This window comes from Oryx dammah, unplaced genomic scaffold (assembly GCF_014754425.2).
Source record: "Oryx dammah isolate SB20612 unplaced genomic scaffold, SCBI_Odam_1.1 HiC_scaffold_12, whole genome shotgun sequence".
NCBI lineage: Eukaryota > Metazoa > Chordata > Mammalia > Artiodactyla > Bovidae > Oryx > Oryx dammah.
The window spans coordinates 45,422,388-45,447,944 of NW_024070196.1; the positions used below are offsets into that span (position 1 = coordinate 45,422,388).

The following is a 25,557-nucleotide window of genomic DNA, read 5'->3' on the forward strand; positions in this document are numbered from 1 at the left end:
ATAGCCAAAGCAATCTTGAGAAAGAAGGATGGAACTGGAGGAATCAATTTGCCTGACTTCAGGCTCTACTACAAAGCCACAGTCATCAAGACAGTATGGTATTGGCACAAAGACAGACATATAGATCAATGGAACCAAATAGAAAGCCCAGAGATAAATCCACATACATATGGACACCTTATCTTTGACAAAGGAGGCAAGAATATACAATGGAGTAAAGACAATCTCTTTAACAAGTGGTGCTGGGAAAACTGGTCAACCACTTGTAAAAGAATGAAGCTAGATCACTTTCTAACACCACACACAAAGATAAACTCAAAATGGATTAAAGATCTAAATGTAAGACCAGAAACTATAAAACTCTTAGAGGAGAACATAGGCAAAACACTCTCTGACATAAACCACAGCAGGATCCTCTATGATCCACCTCCCAGAATTCTGGAAATAAAAGCAAAAATAAACAAATGGGATCTAATTAAAATTAAAAGCTTCTGCACAACAAAGGAAAACATAAGCAAAGTGAAAAGACAGCCTTCCGAATGGGAGAAAATAATAGCAAATGAAGCAACTGACAAACAACTAATCTCAAAAATATACAAGCAACTCCTGCAGCTCAATTCCAGAAAAATAAACGACCCAATAAAAAAATGGGCCAAAGAACTAAATAGACATTTCTCCAAAGAAGACATACGGATGGCTAACAAACACATGAAAAGATGCTCAACATCACTCATTATAAGAGAAATGCAAATCAAAACCACAATGAGGTACCACTTCACACCAGTCAGAATGTCTGCGATCCAAAAATCTGCAAGCAACAAATGCTGGAGAGGGTGTGGAGAGAAGGGAACCCTCCTACACTGTTGGTGGGAGTGCAAACTAGTACAGCCACTATGGAGAACAGTGTGGAGATTCCTTAAAAAATTGCATATAGAAATGCCTTATGACCCAGCAATCCCACTGTTGGGCATACACACAGAGGAAACCAGAATTGAAAGAAACACATGTACCCCAATGTTCATCGCAGCACTGTTTATAATAGCTAGGACATGGAAACAACCTAGATGTCCATCAGTAGATGAATGGATAAGAAAGCTGTGGTACATATACACAATGGAGTATTACTCAGCCATTAAAAAGAATACATTTGAATCAGTTCTGATGAGATGGATGAAACTGGAGCCGATTATACAGAGTGAAGTGAGCCAGAAAGAAAAACACCAATTCAGTATACTAACACATATATATGGAATTTAGGAAGATGGCAATGATGACCCTGTATGCAGGACAGCAAAAGAGACACAGATGTGTATAGCGGACTTTTGGACTCAGAGGGAGAGGGAGAGGGTGTGATGATTTGGGAGAATGGCATTGAAACATGTATAATAACATGTAAGAATCGAAATACCAGTCTATGTCTGATGCAGGATATGACACGCTTGGGGCTGACGCGCGGGGATGACCCAGAGAGATGTTGTGGGGAGGGGGGTGGGAGGGGGGTTCATGTTTGGGAACGCATGTACACCTGTGGTGGATTCATGTCAATCTATGCCAAAACCAATACAGAATTGTAAAGTAAAAATTAAAAATAAAAAAAAAAAAAAAAAAAAGACTCCTCGGGGGACTCTGTGAGCCAGAGGACAATTCCTGCTGCAGAAGAATGATTTGATGTCATTAAAAAGCTACACTCTATTGATACATTTAATTGTTATGGAAAAGCAGGTACAAAAAAGTGTGTGCAAAATCCATTGTCATTGAGATAGATGCACACACAGGTATGTGTGTACACACTCAAACTCATACACACAATCTGAAAAACCACAGAATATTTATCACTGTTGTCTCACTGGCAGAATCATATTAATAGGTGATTCTTTTTCTTCCTTTTGCTCATCAATAATTAACACATTTTTACAATGATTATGCATTTTTATAATAAAAAGAAAACATTTTTAAATGCTTCTTATCATCCAAACAGAGTCGTTAGCTCTTGGATGATTGGGGATGGATATAAAAGATGACAATTATGATGATATAACAGAACCCCAAAAAAACTCTTTTAGCACTGATTACAGCTATGGAAATTTATGAGAGTTGGAAATTAATTTAAATATATTAGTGTACCTGGAGTCTAATATTCACTGGCTAATTTTTCCCCATAATCCCTGATCTTGAAACTTCTGACTCAAGAAAATACTCTTTAAAAATTCATAAATGCAAACAAATACATAGATGAGGTCCCTAAAGCTTGATTCATTGCTCAAAAAAAAAAAAATGTGATATGGAGATTTCACACACAAAGCAGCAGAAATCTTTCAGCTGGCCAGAAAGACTGCACAAGTATGAGTGGGAGGTCTGAGGATTCACCACAGGAGCTGGTGAAGCCCAGACCCATTCCCTGTGGAGCAGTGTCGTAATGAGAGAAGGCGCTGAGGACCGTGGGCCCCCAGCGAGAGGTTGTGGAGACAGTCTCTGCAGCCCCGCTCTCTTGTCCAGGCGCTGCACTTTCCCCAGCAGTGTTTACAGTGAGGGTGTGTGCAGAGGCCACAGGGAGGATGGGAAGGGCTGGAGGGAGAGTGACCTTCTGAGTCCAGGCTGACTAGCAGTTGGGAGGGGACTGAGCATCTTTGGATGCGAATGGATGGAATGATAATCAGGGATCCTAGGCTGCAGCCTTCAATTTCTAACCAACCTTTGGAAGGTAGAAGGGAAACCACTCTGAAAACCCAGAAAAGGCTCAGAAAATCTGCTTCAAATATTAACTCATCCTTTGGACCCATTCTGGGCCTCTCATATCACGATGGCCCAGTTTCTTGCTGTGGAATGAAGCTTGCAGAAGCAGCCAGGTGAGGGGAGGTGATGGGTTTCCTCCAGGACCCACATCACTGCAGAGCCCCTGTTCCCCACTGACCCATCACATGAAAATCCTCTCTGTTGATTGCTCTTCTCCAGCAGCTGCTCTTGTGGGCAGAGCCGGGCAGGAGCTATCCTGGGTGGGACGGTGAGAACACCTGGGTTGAGACTTGAGACAGAGGAGTTCTAGGCCCCAGGTGTGGTGAGGGAGTTGCATATACCTGGCATCCCCTGGGAGGTCAGACATGTAGAATCCCAGGCCCCGGCATCAGTATCCGCAGTGTCAACAACCCCAGGGGACTCGTGAGCACGTTGTTCTCTGAGGAGCTGGACAGCAGCTGCCCTGTCCGGTCAGCACAGCACAGAAGGAAGAAATGTACCCACTGTGGCTGCATTGGGTGGGGCAAGACAGTTGTGAGTAACTACAAACCATAGTCCACAGGAGCTCACACAAGACAGAAGCTACTCTCCCTCACAAAACCCAAGCCTAGAGAAGTGTGGCCAGCACTGGCAATATTGTTCCTGGTCATAGGGAAGGAAGCTCCTCTGTCTTGTGTCTAGGAATTCCCCAATAGCTGATTCTTCCTCATGTTCCAAGATGGCTGCTTGAGTGCCAGCCCCCACATCTACATTCTGGCTAAAGCCACTGTCCTTATCTGACTCTACTCTCTCAACCTTCTCAGCCACCTCCAAATTTGGGGACCAGCTTCACACAAAACCATGGCACCCACAGCCTGTGTCCTGGGATGAGTGCTGGGAAAGTCAAAGTAACTCTTCCAGCAGGGCCAGATGTGAGCATTCATTCCATCCCATGTGGAAAGAACCTGCCCAGTATCCATCTATAGGGCTTCCCTGGCGGCTCAGTTGGTAAAGAATCTGCCTGCAATGTGGGAGACCCGGGTTTGATCCCTGGGTTGAGAAGATCCCCTGGAGGAGGACATGGCAACTCATTCCAGTATTCTTGCCTGGAGAACCCCCATGGACAGAGGAGGTTAGTGGGCTACAGTCCATGGGGTCACAAAGAGGCAGACGTGACTGAGCAACTAAACACAGCACAGCATCCATCTATAGGACCCAGCAGGGAGAGAAGGGAGAAAGTCAATACACTTAGGAAAGCTCTCTCACCCCAGGGAATCTGTAAAACCAGGAATAGAACCTGGGGTCAAGGGTGCTTGCTGTTTAATTGACAAACACAGCTTGAAGCAGAGGAAGCTCCAGAATATCCAATTAAGTGAACAAGTTACACAGATGCAGCCGTGAGGCCATTAACTCGTTTATCTGGACAGACTGCATTTGGTCCATTACTCTTCGTGATGAAGTATCCTCCAAGAATGGCTGCCAGGCTGGAGGAATGGGCTTGGGGAGATGACAGGGCAGCCTCTGAGTGGTGTCCCTGCCCCATGGGCTGCAACTCCCCTCTGTCCTCCCTCCCTCAGCACCAAGCAAGAGGCACACAGGGCCCTTCCTGCTGCTTGGGGACATGGACGGGAGCCCAGCTGTGAGCAACAGGGAACTCTGCTGGTGTCTCTCCCGGCTGCACCTCCAGGACCATCCACAAAGCCAGTCTGCCTGCAGACAGGAGCCCCAGTCCTCTCCATCTTCTCCACAGCTATCCTTGGGGGTCAGCTGTGGCCTGGCCACCTGCCCTGTGTCACACCATGGCTCCAGGTTTCCTGGGCAGACACCAGTGTCCCCTCACACATCATCCCATGCCTTTGAGCAAACCGACCCCTGGGAAGGAGAATGGGACCACAAAGGCCATTTAAAAAATATCTTTAATTTTTTATTATTTATTTATTGGTGTTACTGCACACATGCAGGATTTTAGTTCCCCTGCCAGGGATTGAACCCACAACCCCTGCATTGGAAGCGGGGAGTCTTAACCACTGGTGGCTATGTGAACCAATGATCTACCAAGGCCATTTAGACCCATCAGGATGTGCCCCTGCATTGGGGCTGGGTTACCCTTCCCTGAGTCACCTAGAAGATTCAGAGTTCTCTCAACAAGGAACAAGGGGTCTTGGATGGAGACCTGCTCCTGCTGTTCGGAGGATGGGGTTCAAGCTGCTGCAGCTTGAACTCAAAAGTCACACTGACTTGAAGAGACTGACCTTTCTGTTTCAGATCCCACTCTGCCTGGGTGGGAACTTAACCTTGGGTGATTTGAGGATTCTGTACCCCCTTTCTGCCTTGTTTCCAGCATTGAGTTCACATCCCAGGGGGATTTATGCAACACCAAAGAATCCAGGAGGGAGGATCAGAGCCCTGGGAACTGCAGTCGAGACCCTGCATGCTGGCTTCTTTGTTCTAAGGTCTCTGAGTCTCCACGGAGGTGATAAAGAGGTCAGGGAGGAGAGAAAGCATCTTCACCGCAGCCAATGTGCACTTGGCTAAGTGACAGAAAAAAAAATGGCAGCCAGAAAACAAGGAATCATAGCTCACTCCCATCATATTATCAACAACTGCCCTACTTTTCGCAGGAAGGGCTTTATCAAAGCCTTTTTCCGTCTGGGGGGAAGGGCATTCCTGACTTCTTAGCCCCCTCTGGGCTTCCTGTCTCCACAGAGAGGGAAGAAACAGTTCTGAGAGTCACCTCCCTAGACACAGACCCTCTAACAATGGAGATTTATCATAATATTATGGGACATTTCTCCTACCTCATGTATTAACATCACAGCAAAAAAGAGCCAGTATATTAATTAATACATTAGGTCGAAAGTGCTGTAAGATGCAGGCTCTGTGACGAGTACAGTCCATAGCGAGAGTTCAAAGTCAAGAGTAAAGAAGGAATTGAAGCTCAGGCACCTACAGCTATAGTGAACATTCAACACAGCTCGGCTTCTAGTCAGATTAACATAAATCCTTACACTAAAGACCTATTTACCTCAGTTTCTAATACCCAGTACCAATATGTTTAGCTTTCAATAACAAAAATTGTAAGGCAATTAAAACTACAAAAGGCAAGTAAAACAACAAAACAAGTATCAAAACTAGACCACATATTATTACACAGTTGTTGACAGGAAACGTAAAATAACCATTATTAATATGTTAAGAGGGCTTCCCTGGTGGCTCAGATGGTAAAGAATCTACCCACAATGCAGGACACCCGGGTTTGATCCCAGGGTTGGGAATATCCCCTGGAAAAGGAAATGGCTACTCACTCCAGTATTCTTGTCTGGTGAATTCCACGGACAGAGGAGCCTGGTGGGCTACAGCCCATGGGGTTGCAAAGAATCGGACACAGCTGAGTAACTGAGCACAGCACACAGGGTAACAAGGTATTAGATGATTATCCCATAAGGAAAGGAATGACAACAAAGTCATGAGGAATGGAAGGGAGGAATAAGGTTGCAGTGTTAAAGGTGGCTGAAGTAACAGTGGTACACTCTTATTTGAACATGAATTTAGATTACTTGAAATCTGTTTTGCAAACTTTAGAGCAATCACTTAAAAAAATAGTATAAAAATATTTTGGAACCCAAGAGTCAGTCAGTCTGAATTCTACCAAGCATTTAAAGATGTTATACCAATTCTAAAGCTCTAAATAAATAAAAAGATACTCCATATTCATGGATTGAAAGATTCAATAATGTTAAGAAATCAACTGTTCAAGACTGATTTATAGACTCATTGCAATCCCCATCAATACCTCAGCAACCTACTTTAGAGATATTGATAAATTGATTCTAAAAATTATATGAATATAATTCTAGGCAAAATACCAAGAATAGCCAACACAATACTGAAGGAGAACAAAGTTTGGGGACTCACACCACTTCCTGATTTCAAGACTTCTTGTAAAGCTGTAAAAAGCAAAGACAGTGTGGTATTGGTAGGAAAAAAACAGACACAATGGACAATGGAACAGACAAGAGATCCCAGAATGAAAACCACCCACATACAATCAACTGATCTTTGACAAAGGAGCAAAGACAATTCAACGGCGAAAGGACAGAACCTCAAATGAAGGAGACTGGCCCAACTGGATGTCCATGAGTATACTGATGGGCGAAAGAATGAGTTTGACTCAAACTTCAAACCTTATACAAAATTTAATCTTAAAAGGATTGTACACTTAAATTTTAATCTAAAACTATAACATGTCTACTTTCGCCAAAGGAGACATACAAGTGGCCAATAGGCACAGGAAAAATGCTCAACATCACTAATTACTAGAGAAATGTAAATCAGTGAGGTATCCATCACCTCATACCAGTCAGAACGACCATCATCAAAAAGTCTACAAATAACAAACGCTGAAGAGGGCATGGAGAAAAGGGAGCTCTCCTACACTGTTGGTGGGGATGTAAATTGGTGCGGCCACTATGGAGAACAGTATGGAGGTTCTTTAAAAAACTAAAAATAGAGCTACCATATGACCCACCAATCCCACTTCTGGGTAAATATCCAGATAAAACTGAATTTCTGAAAAGACTCATTCACCCCTATGTTCATAGCAGCACTATTCACAATAGTCAAAACATGGAAGCAACCTAGATGTCCATTGACAGATGAATGGATAAAGAATATGTGGTACATATATACAAGGGAATATTACTCAGCCATAAAAGAGAAAAACAAACTGAATAGACTATATACCCTGTGACAAATCATAATGGAAAAGAATATGTTTATGTATATCTATACATACATATAACTGAGTCACTTTGCTGTACAGAAGAAATCAATACAATACTGTAAATCAAATATACTTCAATAAAATAAAAAAATCTATAGCATGCCTAGAAGAAAATATACGAGGAAATCTTTTCAAACTAAGATTTGTTAAATATTTCTTAGACATAACACCAAAAGTATAATGGACAAAAGATAAAATTAATATATTTCACTTTATCAAAGCATCTGCTCTGGAGTGACATCATCATGGCAGACAAAGAGTTTTCTACCATCTTCCCTCCAAAGATCATCCGTTTAGACAACCACCGACAGAGGAGAAAGCCTTGTGGAAATCCAGAAGTCCAGTGGAGAAGTTCCAGGTATTGTCAGAACAAAACAATCTGAAATTGGACACTCTGAAAATGCAGAAGAGCAGTTTCCCTGCACAACTTGGGGCCAAGAGAGAGCTTCCTGGACTCTGATTTCTCCCACAGGGTAAAACGAGAGAGTATGAGTGAGCACCTGGCTTCCCCAACTGTTCATGCTGCCAAAGCCTCACATCTCTTTCATCCTATGCAAAATGCTAGGATGTGTTGCCTTACCAGGGGCAGGAAGCAGGCTGGGAGAACAGCAGCAAGGGCTCTTGCATGAAAAAGACACAGACTCCGACACATTACAGACTCCATCAGGAGGCTGGACCTTAATCCCCAAGCTGGCCCACAGGAACCCTCAGTGCTCCATGAGTCTCTCTCTCATACACACACACAAACACACACACAGACACAGACACACAAACACACACACAGACACACACACACACCATGTGGCAGATCCCTGTGCATACTGCCAACTGCCCCAAGAGTAGGTTTTTGAAAGATGACTGTGAGCATATGCAGAAATTCGGCCTGACTATGTGAGCCTGGGAGAAACCCCACAAATCTGAGCAATCAGCGCCACCCTTGGAACAGCAAAAGAAAGCTCAGTACTTAGCCCGAAGCTTTGCAGGATGGAGACAAGGTGTGTGAGCTTAAGAATTCTATCACAAGAGGGAATAAGATGTATGGAGTAGGAGTGTCCATAGAACAGGTCTGAGAAAGCCTCAGAACACTTAGAGCTGAGAGACAGTTATCAAACACACACACAAAAAGATAGAGGATTCAAACAAAACTGGAAATTAAAGAGGGTACATTACAACTAATACCACAAAAATACTAGAATTGTAAGAGTATACTGTGAACAATTATATGCCAACAAATTGGAAAACCTAGAAGAATGAATAAATTCCTAGAAAGATACAACCTACCAACACTGAATCATGAAAGTACAAAAAAATCCAACTAATATTAAGTAATGAGGTTGAATCAATAATCAAAAACCTTCCAAAAAAAAGAAAGCCCAAGACCAGATGGTTCACCAGTGAATTCTACCAAGAATGTAAAGAAAAACTAACACCATCCTTCTCAAACTCTTCTAAAAAATTGAAAAGGAGGGAATACTTTCAAACTCATTGTACAAGGCCAGTATTACCAAGATATCAAAGCCAGACAAGGATACTACAAGAAAAGAAAATCACAGGCCAATATCTCTGATAAATACAGATGGAAAAATTTTCAACAAAATACTAGCAAACTGAATTCAATAGAATCTTAAAATAATAATAATAATACACCATGATTTATCCCTGGGATGCAAGGATGGTTCAACATATTCAATCAATAATGGGATAAGCCATATTAATAGAATAAAAGATAAAATCATATTACCATCTCAATAGATGCAGAAAACTCTTTGGCAAAATACAATATTCATTCATGGTTAAAAACTCAACATAATAAAGACCATACTTGACAAGCCCACAAATAACATACTCAATAATGAAAGGTTGAAAGCCTTCCCTCTAAGATGAGAAACAAGACAAGGATGCCCACTCTTATTCAACACAGGAGTTGAATAACACTGGAAATACTAGCCAGAAAATTAAGACAAGAAAAGGAAATAAAAATCATCCAAATCATAATGCAAAAAATGAAATTAGGATTTTTAGAAAACCCTAAATATTCCACCAAAAACTGTTGGAACTAACAGATGAATTCCATAAAGTTGCAGGATACAGAATCAATGTCAAGGAATGAATGGATAAATAAATGTGGCACATAGACATAGATACATGTGAATATATATTACACACAATGAACATTACTCAGCTGCCTAAAGAAGGAAATCAGGCAGTTTGAGACAACATGAATGTCCCCAAAGGACATTTATCCATGTGAAATAAGTCAGGCAGAGAAAGATAACAGCTGTATGATCTCACTTACCGGAAGAATCTGAAAAAGCCAAACTCATTGAAACAGGGAATATATTGATAGTGCCAAAGATAGGGATTTGGGCAGTAGGGTAGGGTGCTGAGTGTAGGTGAGATGGATGAAGGGGATTAAAAAGGTACAAAGTTCCAGTTATAAAATAAGTAAGTCCTGGGGACATAACATACAACATGGTAACTGTAGTCAATAATGTTCTATTTGCATATTTGAAAGTTTTTGAGAATAGATCTCAAAAGTTCTCATCACAAGAAAAGAAATTCTGTAGCAACATATAATGATAGATATTAATCAGACTTGTGATGATCTTGCAGTGTATACAAATACCAAGTCATTATGTTGTGCACCTAACAATATTATAATGTTGTATGTCAACTGTACCTCAGTTAAAAATAATAATAAAGTTAGAAAAAAAGACAGGAAGCAGGAAACTAGCCAATAATGAGAATGGAGCACCACCTCTACCCACCGCGCCCCCGAGCCATGCCATACAGGACTCACACCCAAACTCCCCAAACTTTAAAGGCCAATTGCAGCCCAGAAAAACAGTCCTCTGTGCCTGGACTCCAGGTTCTGAGGAATCTCTGCAGGAAAGATGGCCTGAGAACACTGCTGCGAAAGGCAGGTCTGTGGGCTCTGGCGGAAGGGACGCAGGGACCCGGAGGGCATCAGAACCTCCCTAGGACTGCGATGGGGCTCCACCTTGAGGCATCCTTTCTGGGGGCTCCCTGCCCCATCCACTACACCCAGGCCTCGCAGCTGACGGAGGAGGAAATCTGCGGCAGAAGAGGCAGCCACGGCACCTCACCCGGCCTGCACCCGCCTCCTCCATCTCCCCAAGAGAGAGCCGGAATGGCGCCCAGTGCGCTGACCCGTCTCCAAGATGGACCTAAACCGCGAGCAGGAGGCTCCCGCCCATGCTCGCGCAGTACAGCTGGTATGGGGGCATCATCTGACTCCGACCCTCAACAAGCCCCCTTCACCTCGGCCTTCGGAGCACCTGACTTGAGATGCTCTCAGAGCACAGCGAGGAAGTGCCACAAAGAAGGGAAACGTTTCCCCTGTGGAGTCAGAGCGTTCATGCCCCGCTTCTACGAGAAAGAGGAAAAAGCAAGCCCACATGTGCAAGCTACCTCAGCCCCAGGAGTGAGCAGAGAAATGCACATCGTGACATTTCAAATATACTAAGTTGGTGATAAAAACACTGATAATGCTCTTTGCTGGTAAAACATTTGGAAAACGAGAATATTACTAACATCATTGGCAGTGAGAAATGACTTTCAATATTTTGGCAAAATGTTTCAAGAGTGATGGAATTATTTACTCTTTTTGATGCAAAAATCCAGTTTTGAAATTTTAACCTGGATAGTAATCAACATAAGAAAAAAAGTCATAAGCAGAAAGACCTCAAAGATACCAATAACCATCAATCTATGTAAAATAGATATAAAATACATTAAATGCATATATAATATGAATATAACTAAATACTTATTATATATGTTGTATATAATATAGAGGGCTTCCTTGGTGGCTCAGCTGGTAAAGAATCCATCTGCAATGCAGGAGACCTGGGTTCGAGCCCTTGATTGGGAAGATCCACTGGAAAAGAGAATGGCTACCCACTTCAGTATTTTTGCCTGGAGAATTCCATGGTAGAGGAGCCTGGAAGGCTACAGAAGCATAGCAATCATTGCACTGTAAAATAGTGCAAAGTTTTGGTAAAATATAACATGTAATTAAATGTTTATGTATATACATTATAATTATGAATAATACCTAGTAATATGCAAAACAGTTTAAGAGAGTACATCAACTTAATTTTTGTTACACTATTTATTTATTTGGCTATGTTTGGTCTTAGCTGCAGCACGTGGGATCCTCCGTTGCGGCACATGGACTCTCTAGCTGTGGCACACAGGCTCCAGAGTGCATAGGCTCAGTAGTTGCATCACGAGGGCTTGGCTGCTCCACAGCATGTGATATCTTAGTTCCCCGACCAGGGATCAAACCCACTTCCCCTGCATCGCAAAGTTAATTCTTAAGCACTGGACCACCAAGGAAGTACCTACAGTACGTCAGTACATCAAGTTTAAAAGCAGATGTCTGCAAAGCATACAGGATGTAGGACCGAGTAGATCATGTGTAAAAAGAACCAAAAGCAACGTGACAAAGCAAATGAATAACTATAGCTGGGAGGGTCTCTGAACCTCCCATGAAGAAGCACCAGTGTATATGTGTGTGTGTGTGTGTGTGTGTGTGTGTGTGTGTGTGTGTGTGTCTGTGTGTGTAATCTACAAAAATACAACAAACTATGCCGTACATGCATGCTCAGTTGTGTCCAATTCTTTGCAATCCCATGGACTGTGGCCCGCCAGCCTCCTCTGTCCATGGTATTTTACAGGCAAGAATACTGGAGTGGGTTGCCATGCCCTTCTCCAGGGGATCTTCCCAACCCAGGGACTGAACCCAGTTCTCCTGCATTGCAGGCAGATTTTTTACTGTCTGAGCCACTAGGGGTTCACAACAAACTAGTGACTATAACAAAAAAGAAGCACACTCACAGATACAGAGAACAAACTAGTGGTCACCAGTGGCAGTGGGGCAGTATAGGGGTGGGGGAGTGGGAGGTACAAACTATTGGGTGTAAGATAAACTACAAAGCTATATTGTACAACACGGGGAATATAGCCAATATTTTGTAATAACTGTAAATGGAGTATTAACTTTAAAAACTGTACAAAAATTTTTAATAAAAAATAATAAACCATATTTAAAGACTTGGTATATAAAAAGAATATAAAATAGCTCTATAATTCTTTAATATTGTGTTGAAATATTTTTGACATATTAGCTAAAATAATGGAGAAGGCAAAGGCAACCCACTCCAGTACTCTTGCCTGGAAAATCCCAGGGACAGGGGAGCCTGGTAGGCTGCAGTCCATGGGGTCGCCAAGAGTCGGACATGACTGAAGTGACTTAGCAGCAGCAGCAGCAGCTAAAATAAAATATGTTGGTAAGTTTAAAAAAGAAGAGAAGCACCAATATTCTGTGCAATACATTAGCCTGAGGAACACAGGGCTGCAAAAATTCTACTGTCTGTTCTTCCCTACCCAGGGAGGCTTCTGGATAGGGTGGGGCATCGTCCATGGCAGAGTCGGCAGAGCTAGAATGTGCTGAGGACATAGAAAGCACTGAATAGAAGTCTGTCGAGTGAATCCCAGGATAGGATTTTACCCACGTGTCTTTCCTGATAGATTTTTGTCAAGAGACACACAGTCTTGCTTGCCTTCCACCAGCAAAAGACACTGAGGACAACATTTTACTTAAAGGACATTAAGAGTTTATTTCATAAAAGTCACAACATATATTCACTACATAGTGGCATCCGTCACCTTTTCTGTGCTATAAACTACTTTAAACACAATTCTTTCCAATTGCTTATCTTTGGCCAAATTATGTGTAGATAATAGAGTACCGCAGAAGCCAAAATATATAGCCTATAAATAAAGTGCACTACTCTCCTTCTTTAGAAATAAAAAGTTGTTCATTACTTCTCCTGATATATTAGCTGTGTAGGGTGAATATGCAGAGTTTAAAAAAAAACAAAAACAAAGAATTCTATGTAAAATAAAGACAGTTTCTTATTTGATTTGCTTCACCAGAAACTAAGTAAGAAAAAGAAAAAATCCAAGTGTAAGTCTTAGGAATACAGTGTTCTCACTTCTAGGTGCTCCAGGGCACAAGGATATAATGCCAAGTTACAGGTGACCTGGCTTCTGGAATCACAAGACACTCAGAGCGGGGGCCAGCCATGCTTTTCACCAAACACTGGGGTCTTTGCCTGCATCAGGCAGGGTCACCCCCCAAGGCACATCTGTGGGACCACACAGGGCACTGTCACAGGTGCCGAGGCTGGTGCATCTGGGGACCCCTCCTCCCTGTGGAGGAACAGAGGTTAACCCCTCCATCAACATGCCACTGTGTCCCACGCTCAACACAGCAGGAGATGCTTGAAGATGACTGTTAACACTCATCGTCATCAGGGCAGTTCCTTTATGAAGGTGCAGAGGAAGATGGGAAAAGATCTACAAAACCACATAGGAACTCACCAGGGGACCAAGCAGAGGTGAGGGGATGGGGCAGGATGGTCGTGGGGGTAAGGGGCTTTAATGCTATCGCCGTCACAGTTTTCAAGGAAGATTTTCCAGTATCAAAAACAGGTTGGAATTTCTTACCCACACATTTCACAAGCACTCTTAGTGCTGGCATCACAGTGCAACCTTTCGTAGTCTTGTTTCCCAACAATTCCATGGCGTTTTGGTTCACATCTAGGATCGCAAACCCTAGCGTTCCACAGGATCTCGCCCAAACATGGGGTCGTAAGGATCGTTCCGTTTCCTAGGGAGCTGAGTCCAGATCTAGGTCTATAAATAAACATCAACTCAGAAGACACAGCCAATGCTACCCCCACCTCCCTAGGTCGGTCAGGACAGGGGCTCTTGATTCTCCCCCACACTCAAGAGCAGCCTGCCACGTGGCTCCGTTTATCAAGGTGTCTTTGCAGCGATGTGCAGTCACGTACTGTACCGTGCTACTCCCCACTGTGATCCACTCTTTGGAAAACCGGAAAAGCATTTGCAAGTGATGAGGAAGAAATCCTAGTGATGTTATGCCTTGGAAAACAGTGGCTCTTCTGGCCCATCGTGAACACAGAGAAGGCTCAGGTGCCAGGAAAGGAGGAGGGGGTGGATTTTAAGGCTGACTTTGAACCTGAAGAGCCAACACTCATGAGGAAGGGGCTGAGATGCTTTCGGAGCAGAAGCCCCACCCTCTGTGGAGCTCTCTACCTTGGTGAGATCCCCATGCACAGATAGGGGCCGGGCAGCCAGCGTCTCCACCCCACAGCCCTGGGCATCAGGAGAGGCCCAGCACAGCCATGCGAGCAGACATGGGGCTGGCCCAGGCTGGCGCCACCCTGCAGAAAGAGTCACTCTTCAGCAGGTGCCTGGCATTGGGGACCCTGTTGTTGGGTGGAGTCGGCAGGTGGAAAACATGCTCATGGGCAGCTGCCTCAGCCCGACCCTCCCCTGCAGACACCAGGACTTTGGTCCAAAGTCCCCATCACAAGGCAGAGGTTAACCTTCTCCCCTGGTGCTATGGCCCCTGTGTGCCCAGCGTGGAGGGTCCTGTGCTCCGTGTGCACTGGCAGGGATGAAGGGGAAGCGTGTGCCCCAGGGTCCCACCCGCCTCCTCTGTGTATCAGGCTGCAGGCAGACTGGCGGACTCTGTCACATGGGCAGGTCACAGGTGAGAACAGCTCTCTCAGGGCTGTGACCCCAGCGTCCAGACGGTAACGAGGAGAGGGTCCCAGTGGCAATGGCGGAGCGTTGCTTGTGTTCTGTTTGCAGCAGGTAGAGGGGCTCTGAGCAGCAGGCCGGCCGGGTGTTCAGCCTCTCTGCTCACACGGCAGACAGGTCCACTCGATGTCCAGAGTGGCTGCTCTTGTCCCAGGGGCTGAGCCTGGTGGAGCCCGTAGCAGGCCGGGTCCCGTTCATCTGCAAACCACAAAGGAGTGAGGAGTGAAGACTCTACTCCCAGACGAGAAACCCATGGCGCCCCGGGAGTGTGGAGAGCAAAGCCTTGGGCCAGAAAGCTGCCAAGAATCCTCCCTAGTGGGAGGAAGGGGCACTGCTCCCCAGAAAAATGAGCACTTTTCTCCACCTTTTCGGCAAGCATTTGTCTGCCTCATAGCTCCCAGCTTCTGGGGTGCACCCAACCCTGCAGTCATTCACTCATCACTCTGTCCTTCCTTCCTTCCTTCATTCAGTCGCACATGTATTCATTCATTCGCAAACCTATTTGTCCATCTGCTTATCCAGTCATTCCCTCTGTGTTATTTATGGAACAGGCCACGCACCAGGGACTGAGGTAGGCTCTGAGGTCGCTCCAGTGAGCCAAGCTGATCAGACTTTTGTTCTCACGGAGCTTACATTCTGATGGGAGAGGTGGACAATGGCCATCAAGCAAATGAATAAACTGAACAATTCCCTGGAGTGGCAGGCAGGTGTAGGATGCTGGAATAGGGAGGGAGCACCTTTGTTCAGTGCTGTCCAGGAAAGACTTCCTGAGATGGGATCCCTGAGCAAGGGCCTGACAGGTAGGGAGCTGCACCGCAGTGAGAATGCAGGACACCGCTTGCTCCAGGCTGCCTCGGGGCCCTGCCCAGGGGTCTGCAGGGCAGAGGACAAGGAACCACACATCCAAGCCCAGCACTGCAAAGTGCGTGGCTTGTTCAGACCCCTGATCATTCATGCTCAATTTTTCAGGCATCTGTAGGGGGAGGAACCCTGATGTAAAGGCCGGGCTGTGCCAGGGGCCTTGGGTGCCTCTGTGGGACACCAGTGCGTCCAGTGTCTGCTTCTTGGTCAACTGACCTTCCATCCCCCTGAGTCAAAATAAGAAGTTCTGGTCCTGGAAAGTGGAGGAGAGAGGTTCAGGTGATTTCATGAGGATGGGACCTTGTTGGGGTATGACATCAGCTTGTGCCACCTGCCGGCCTATGTCAGGTATGAAAGGGTCAACCACCAAGCACCAGCACCTGAGCCAAGCCTCCATCACCTCGACCTGGGCAGCCATTTGCCCCAACACAGACGGTGCAGACAATGGAGCTTAGGGAAGGAGGAAGCAGAGGGGCCGGCGCTCAGGACTCGAAAAACACAGGCTCGGGACCCCTTGGTCCTCAGCAAGGTGGGAGCTGTGTGCAGCTCAGTGAAACTGGAGCTAGTCCCCGGCCGGCATGGACTGGCTTTGCAGGCAATGAGGACAAGGAACAAGAGCCCTGGTTCAAGGTGGGCCAAGGATGGAAGGCACTCAGAGAAGGATGAGCCGGCGCAGGAGGGGTGTAAACAAGATACCACACACACTCACAATGTCCGAGCTGAAGGGCTTCACGTTGGCCTGGCGGCTGGAGCTGCTCGTGAGGGACCAGACCTTGGTTTTATGCTTGAAAGCGGCTCTCACCTTCAAAGGCAGAATGGAAGGCTCAGTGGAAGCAATTTCAGAAGTGGAAAAAGCAACAATAAGAGGTCATTCTAAAAGGTCCTGAGGAATTTGTGCTGATGCCAGGCCCAGAACACTGCACACGGGGTGAGACAGGATTCGGAGGTATTAGGCCCAAATAGCCAGTGGTTCCAGAGCTGCGATGTGTGTCACTGATTCATTTGGCAGATACAGACTATGCTGCCCCCACCAACCCCCACCATACCCAGCCCTGCACGGGGAGAAAGCTGGATCTCCTGGTCTTTGCTGAACTCATGGCTCTGGATGAAGAGACAGGACGTGCTCAACAATGAACAGCATCGGGGCAGGGCATGTGACTGACACAGACATCACCCAGAGCAGTAAATGAACAAATGCATGTGTGGGGCAGGCTGTGTGTGGTTCTGAGGCTGCTCCCCTTCCTGCCCCCTCTGCCACATGGATCAGTCTCAGCCTGATTATGCAATCGTGTGACCTTTGCAATCATGTGACCTCCCTCTTCCATCAGCTGCCATCGTCCTGGGCAACTCACCCTGTATGCTCCATCCCCACATCTCCTTCCTCTCTGCCTGACCTCTCCTGTGCAAATGGACAGAATCTCCTGAAAGAGCACAAATGTGGGTGTTCCCACCCTCTTCTCAATCATCATTGCAGAGGCATTTCCCCATAATTCCGGCCTGGTATGTGTGTGTATGTGTGTGTGTGTGTGCTGAGTCACTTCAATCATGACCAACTCCTTGTGACCCTATGGACTGTAGCCCACCAGGCTCCTCTGCCCATGGGATTCGCCAAGCAAGAATGCTGGACTGGGTTGCCATACCCTCCTCCAGGGGATCTTCCCAACCCTGGGATCGAACCCACGTCTCATGTCTCCTGCAGTGGCCAGTAGGCTCTTTACCACTAGTGCCACCTGGCTCAAATGCTGAGGAACATGGCACCAAACCCACAATGTAAGGGTAAAACTTTTCCTATGGATTACTGGTCCTGAGAGATGGGATCCAGAGCAGCCTGCACCATCTCCGTGGCCAAGTATATGGAAGGTGCAATGGCCCAGACTGCACCAGGAGGAATGAGACCACTCCAGGTGCCCCAGTGCCCTTGGAAGCCGCATCACAAAAGCCCCCTCTCCAATCCCTGTAGTCAAGAGTCTTCCTTAAACCCTAGGCCAGCTTTCTGTATGCCTTGGGGGAGGGTTTGCTGGGAGCCCATCTGCATCTCACTCTCCCTAATACACCAGATGCCAAGCAAGGTCCTGAGTCTCCAGCTCAGTTATTCCACTCTGCCTCCATCTCCCCTGGTCCTCCATGCAGCCAGCAGCCCCTGGGTGACATCAATGAGGGAGGATTTGTGTATGTTGCTTAGCAACCAGGATGAGGTAGGAGGGACTGATGGAAAGCAGCCGCCTGCACACCACCTGTTACAGACACCAAAGCTCATTCAGGGTTACAGTCCCAGAAACCAGCCAGATGAGGCCACACCTTTCCTGCTCTCTGTGCCCTTGTAGAAATGAAAAACCAGCTTGGTGTTGGCAGGAAGTGGAGCAGACATACCTCTGAATTCAGGAGACAGTGAAAAAGGAAGATGAAAAATCCCTGGGAAGGAAAGGAAAGAAAACACAGAATTAGAGCCACTTGCATTTTTGTTACAAACACTTTCTGAGGGTTCTTTCCAATGTCATCCAGGGACTCTGAGAGTGGCATCAGCATGGCTTGGTGTTGGAGAGGATGGGAGCAAGCTGTGATGCTTCACCATGAAACTATGAGAATGTCCTGTAGGGTGTCCTGTAATCTAACCTAGATTTAGGCAGACACCATGACCAAGGTACAGAGACAGGGACATGCCCAGATTGGCTTAACCTGGAAGAGGGGCAAACTTGCTGGGGAGAACAGGTGGGAGGGCACGAGCCTAGCAGCTAAACAGCCCTTGTGTCCTCACCAGCAGACCAAGGATGATGATGACAATGAAAACAGATGCAAGATGAGGATGTCCTCAAACATTTAGAGACTGCTCCTCTGTGTCAGCACTAGGCAAACACTTCATCTCATTGAGTGCTAAAAGCAGCCCCATGTCCTATTACTGTTCCCATTTTATGGAAGTGGAGACCAGGACACAGAGGATAAATGAGGAACCCAGGACCTGTGGTATGTAAGGGCTGCTGCCACGACAACCCATCCCCTGTCACCATGATAACCAGAAGGAAGCTGTGTATAGGGGCTTATTACAGATTAAAAGTGCAACACAGCTGCTGGTTATGAAGACCCAGAGGCAGTAAGGACATCACGGTGAGGACTGGGCTGGGCCGCAGTGACGTTTGCCAGGATTCAGCCTGCAGCTCGGCTGTGTAGGCTATGGATGGCAATGAGCATCCGCCTCCATCCTTCCATCAGGGGCTCGTGGGTCTGGGGACTCGGACTCTGAGCATCTCAGATCTCCAGTTTCCAGGCTGTCACCTTTTCTGTCGTTCCATGTAGAGGGCAGATGAGAACTCAGAACCTGAGGCACCTCCCTCTTCACCAACCCTCCATGCCCAGCTCCCTTTCGGGAGCCACCCACATGCTGACCATCTTTCATTCAGGCTAGATGTATCTCCCACAGGTACTGCCCTGAAAGATGAGGCAACCCTGTTGTAAATGGGGTCCTCCAGGTTCTCTTTGCTCAGAGACCCTGGTGTGTGCCCCATCCATGCCTCTGTCCTCTGGGATGCTCCCAGCCTACGGGCTCACAAGGTGAATGCGTGTGGAGGGAACAGATCAGAGTGTCTCCCTCCTGCTGCCATGGCAACCTGCACCCACTCATCTATTCACAAAGCTGACAGCTCCCAGGCTGACAATCCCATTGGACCCTCACCTGTAAGGAGTTGAGTATGGCAAACATGTACTGGAAGACCATGGCCTGGTTGTTGACAGCAAGCACGCCAAAGACCCACGAGGTTCCCAGGATGGGCAGCAGCACGGCCACAGCTTTTGCGGTCAACCTGCCAAAGAAACAGGGATGGGCACTCAGGTGATGGGCAGGCAGGGAAGGTCCAGATGCAAGGCTTCCGGATGGGAGCAGACAAAGCTGCTGCTAGGAGTGAGACCTGGCTCCTCCCTTCAGGAGACCCTGGGTGAGGAGCTGACCACCGCAGATGTATAAAACAACGTCGCCACCAGGCCAGCCCTTGGGCAAGCTGACCCAGAGCTTGTTCTGCTCCGATTGGACTGCAGCCCGTTCTGGGCATCTGGGAGCCAGCACGTCCACTGGGCAAACTCGGGATGGCCACCCTGACTCAGCCGGTGGTGATGCTGACAGAAATGTAGATTCCAGGTGTCACCGAGGGAAGCAGAGCTGTGGGGCTCAGTGTGGTGGGAGACACACCCAGTGCTGGGGCATCTGCAGCAGCAGCCCAGAGGCTCCCCCTCGGAATGTGAGTTCCTCGAGAAGAAGGATCTCGGTCCCCCAGTGTCTGGAAAGCCCAGACAGAGCTGGTGTTCAGGCAGTGCCCATGAGGTTGTCCGAATCCTGGTTGTTTCTGATATGCCCTGCAAATCACATGCTAACTGAAGCCCAGGCTACCTGACTCCTGAAACAGCTCAGCTTTCCATGGGGATGGGGGTGGATGGAGGCTCTGCATGTGAGCTTTAGAGAAAAGTGTGGAGGCTGATGGGAGCCGTGCTGCCCAGATCAGCAACTGGCACACCCCTCGTCCTTCAGCGCAGCAGCTGACACGGTCTCGCTCACTGGAGGGTGAGTTGTCTGGAGGCTGGACTTTGCATCTCCGCAGCACCAAAGCGCAGCAAGGCGCCAGGACCTGCGGAAGTGGTCATTGAACGGATGAAGGAGGAGCACATGGATGAGCCCGCGGATGTGGGGCACATGAATCCAACCCTTTCCGGAAGGTGGTGTAACAGCCCCAAGGCACTTCTGGGTCAGAAAGCCAAGCTCCCAGCACTGACAGCACCTGGCCGCAAATTCCTGAGAAACCAAGGATTGTTCCCGCCTGTCAGCTCTCAGGGAAGCTGCCGCCGCGTGTTTTCATGTTAACATCGTTAAAACACCTGAGTCTGGGAAATAAAATATCATGAATGATTGAGGTTCAATCTTTAGATCCCGGGAAAACCTGTAATTGAAAGGAGCAGCCGCCGACAAATCGGTATCAAATGTGCTACTTTAAAGGGATGGTTCATTTTTACTTTGAAAAATAGAGCAATAAATGATAAGAATCTTGGGAGAAACTCCTCTAGTTGAGGCTCTCTGAGGGTTTGTTAACCAAGCTGCCAGGTCTTGTCAAAGATGGAGGAGTCGAAGGCCTGGGCAAGGGGACACTGTGCATACACGCACATGCACGACGCACGTACGCACCACGCACGCACGCAAGCAAGCACGTGACTTGACGCCCCGCCCAACCAGGGGCAGGGCCTGCGTGGGGCTCCATCTCCTGCATCCCCTAACCACCCAAGGCTCCACGTGGTTCACACCTCCCTGCCCATCCTCAGTCCCTGATCTCACTGGGAAACCTGAATGTTCTCTGTTGCTTTCTGGGGAGTCTGAAATCATGACCAATCAATAAGAGATGAGAAAGCAGGTAGAAGGCAGCCCATTAAGGCTCCGGAGGAAGCATCTGATCCCATTAGTCACTGAACATTGAGCTCATGGGCAGGAAGGAGAGGCTTAGATTGAATCCAAGAGACGAGGAGCCGGAAGTGTCCCAAGGAGGCTGTGTTGCATCTTCCAGCCCAGCTTCCGGGCTCCTGCTTCACCAGCCCAGGGAGGGGACGGTCACTCTAATGACACTAAGAAGGGAGTGAGAGAGTACTCAGGGTCCAGCTGCACCACATGAAGAGGAGGAGTCAGTACTGGGTGACATCAGAGTCAGGGGTCTGTCCAGAGAGACCGGCTGGACTCTCTCCAGGAGGTCGGCCGTTGTGTCACCTGAAGGACACAGGACACGGGAGGGCACAGAGGCATTGCCCCAGTCATGGTTCCTCAGAGAGGCAGAAATACCTTCCAGATCACAGCCCCATCTCCCATGTTTTAGCCTCTACTCCGAGACCAGGTCCCCATGGAGAGCAGGCGGGTCATGGGCTCAGCTGCCTCCTGGGCCATGATGCATAAAGAGGGGACAGGGGCCAGAGAGGAGGAGTGGATGTGAGCTGAGACCTAGGCTGCTCTGGACACAGCCAGGCCAGTGGTCCCCTGGGTGCCAGGTCAGAGGGGTAGCAAGAGCCTGTGCTGGAGACAGATCAGGGCCCTTTCCATGGAGGGGAGGGTCTAGGGACTGAGGCTGGGGTGAGGGATGGTCGGGCTCCTCCCTGGCCAGGCCCCTTGGCTGGGGACAGGCCACTTCATGGAGCAGCACTGCCTGTTCTCGCTGATGAAAGAGGAAAGCAAGTGACCCCGACCCAGAAGCATCTCCAAGGTTTCCAGGGGCTGAAAAGGTCCGAGAAGCCAGAGCTACCTGTCAAGCTAATTTACAGTGTTTGGAATTCATTACAGAATAATTGTCTTATCGATTTGCTGCAGATATATTTACTCTTTTCCCTTTCAGATCAGAAGAGATGGAGTGTAGCTAAAGTAACTTACAGAATGCCAGCTGCCTAGTAACTGTGCGGTGTTTATAAGTCACTTCAGTCATGTCTGACTCTTTGTGACCCCAAGGACTGTAGCCTGCCAGGCTCTTCTGTCCATGGGATACTTAGGCAAGAACACTGGAGTGAGTTGTCTTTTCCTTCTCCAGAGGATCTTCCTGACCAAGGGATCAAACTCACATCTGTTACTTCTCCTGCACTGACAGACCAGTTCTTTACCACTAGCATCACCTGGGAATCCCTCCCTATTTGTGTAACAGCCCCTAAATTCCCTGCAAGGAGCCACCTCTCCCACTTCCTGGCCCTGTGGTTTAGAGGTGCTGCCTGCACCCCAAAGCCAGGATGGACCGTGTGACTCAGGCCTGGCTTAACTGCTGACGTCCATCCACTGTAACTGATTCATGGGTGGGCATATGGCCTGGTCTGAGTCTGCTTGCAGGCTCAGGACCTCTGTCTGATTTTGAAGGAAAGAGACACACTTTCACATGGACTTGAACCTTCTTTGGCAGCTATTTTGTCACCAGGAGGCACTTCATCTCAGGGTGAAGCCAGTAGATGATGTGGGGCAGAGAAATGCAGGCGGACTGGGTCCTGGACTAAGCCATTCTAGACTCGCTCCTAGACTCATGGTTGCCTGTGTTGATAGATATGCCTTTTGCTTGAGTCAGCTTGTGTTGGGTTTTCTGACACTTGCAAGCAGCAGATCCCCAACAGTGGGGTGGGGAAACCCCAGAAGGCAGCAAATGTGAGTGTGGAGACGCCTGCTCCTTCTGTGGATGGATTAGCCCCAGCACAGGTCACAACAACCTTTGAGATGGCCGCTGTCACCCCCACCACACAGATCAGCAAAGCAGGGTGCTATGGGGTTGAACAGCCCATGAGGTCTCAGCAGATGGTAAGGGCTGAGCCAGACCGATGCAGCAGGACAGTCAGGCTTGAGAACCTTCCACTGTACCCCACCACTCCTAACTCCTAACCCCACCACAAGCTCCTCTAACTCTAGGGGTGAAGCTGTCTCTGGAGGAGCATCTAATAAACCCCCTCTTTCACAGATCGGGCAGCAAGCTGGGAAAGGGGGCTGCTCCTGGTTGAGACAGATGAGAGCGTGAGCCCTGTGTTCCCTGTGATGTCAAGTGGACACAGAGTGAGTCCAAGAGTGTGACCCGCCCTCCTGCCACCCCCAGAGCATCAGTAGGGGTAGGGGGCATGGCTGACAGCCCCGGGTCCAGCTTACTTGAAGGCGCTGGGATCTCCATGTATCTTGTAGTTCTCAGCACTGATCTGTGAAATGACCCTTGTCACCGCGATGAGGATGCCAATGTTGACCTGCACAAGGAGCACAGGAGACAAGGTAAGTGCTGGAGCGCACCTGCAGGACGTCTGAGTCCACCTGGCGGCACTCACTCCCCAGCCGGGCTTCTCAAGCAAACAGCTGGCATCTCTGGGAGAAATCTAACAGTCTCCTTGAACTTTCACCTACACAGATCCCTTGCAAGACTGCTTCCAGGAGCACACATCTACGCTTGAGAAAGACAGCTCAACATCCCAGGGCTAGTCCCCAGAAGTACATCAAAGAAAGCACCTCTCAGGCTTCCCTGGTGATCCAGTAGTTGGGAGTCCTCCTTGCAATGCAGGGGACACGAGTTCGATCCCTGGTCCAGGAGGATCCCACATACCATGGGGCAATGAAGCCCGTGGGCCGCAACTAATGAGACTACGCTCTGGAGCCTGCGAGCCACACTACTGAGCCCACGCACCAGTAAAGCCTGCACACCCTGGAGCCCATGCTTCACAACAGGAGAGGCCACTGCAGTGAGAAGATCACACGTCGCAACAAAGAGCAGCAACCTGCTCGCTGCAGCCGGAGAAAGCCTGTGTGCAGCGATGAAGGCCCAGTGCAGCCAAAATTAATAAAGAAATATTGAAAGAAAGAAAGAAAGCACCACTCCACTCAGCACCGAGGTAAGGAGTTGTGAACTTCAGAATCAGACAGAACTGGTTCCAATTTCCTTTCACCATGTACTCCCTGGGTATGACACTGAAGTCCTCTGAACCTCAGTTTTTCCACTTAATAAGCAATAACACCCACAGTGCAGTCTGAGTGTTGGAAAGATAGGAAATCACATCTCCAAAGCCCCAGTACAGCCTGACTCTCACCTCCTGCCCCCACTCCAGGCTCCCAGCTGTGGGATCCACAGAGGCCATGGTAAAGGATTCTTCATCTTCTGCCCAGTGCTCCCTCCTTGCTAGGGAAGGTCCCCTTGGGGTCTGGGGGGCTGGGAGGCTCCCCTTGGGGTTTGAGGGCTAGGGGCGGGGGACTGGAAGGGTCGGTGGCAGTGGCTCCAACACGACCTGTCCTCTCCTGTGGGCAGCTCTCCAGGGTCCTGAACAGGAGTCTGACCAGGCAGGTGACAGCAGAAGTGTCCCCTCCCTCTAGATTTCTTTCCGCTACAGGATCCACGCCAGCTGGAATCCAGGGTTGTGCTGTGGCCGGAGACATCTTTGTATTTGAAAAGTTCAGAGGTCATTTACAGAATCACTGAGGCATCTGGCTCCTGGCCATGTGTGAACTTCCAAGCCTGACCACAGGTAAGAACAAAGACTTTCCCTGGCAAGCCTCCTAGGGAAAGTGGCCCTCCCCATCCCAGACCTGGGGCACAGCAGAGCATCCTAAGGTCTGAAGGAAGTTGCAGGCAGGGACTCATGCCCCTCCCACCCTGACGGGCCATGCCACACATATACCTGCATTCAGTGTCTTCTTAGGGGGTCCTGGGGCCTTTCCAAAGCACCTCTGCTGATACCCCTTATCTCAGGAGTCTTGCAGACATGTCTCCCCACTTTGCCTCAGTGACCCGCACCTTCTCCACTCCCAGCTCTCCTCCTACCTCCTCCTCCCTGGCTCCCTGGTCCAGGACTCAGCAGCAGCCTCTCCATCAGTGAGCATCCCTGCCTGCACTGTTCTTTGGGATGGAGCACCAGGAAGCTGGCCCTTCTGCCCATTCAGCCCCTTGCTCACACCATCACATAAGTGAATAAGGGTTTATTAGCCTTTATACATGTGTGTGTGTCTATCATACATTTGTGTCTGACTCTTTGCGACCCCAGGGACTGTAGCCTGCCAGGCTCCTCTGTCCATGGGAGTCTCCAGGCAAGAA

At 48.1% G+C, this 25,557-nt stretch overlaps 1 protein-coding gene across 2 annotated transcripts in view; it reads right to left on the minus strand.

Annotated features, from left to right (window-relative positions):
• Window positions 1–13,114: 13,114 nt before the first annotated feature.
• ADGRD1 (adhesion G protein-coupled receptor D1) overlaps window positions 13,115–25,557 on the minus strand; it is a 181,211-nt gene continuing 168,768 nt past the window's right edge. For both annotated transcript variants that reach the window (XM_040251587.1, XM_040251588.1), the window contains 5 exons: window positions 23,637–23,728; window positions 19,683–19,809; window positions 18,386–18,427; window positions 16,725–16,817; window positions 13,115–15,352 (listed from right to left, as the gene is read on the minus strand). In XM_040251587.1, the coding sequence (XP_040107521.1) occupies window positions 15,257–15,352; window positions 16,725–16,817; window positions 18,386–18,427; window positions 19,683–19,809; window positions 23,637–23,728 (450 nt within the window). In that variant the 3' untranslated portion in view covers window positions 13,115–15,256. The remainder of the gene's footprint in view (window positions 15,353–16,724; window positions 16,818–18,385; window positions 18,428–19,682; window positions 19,810–23,636; window positions 23,729–25,557) is intronic.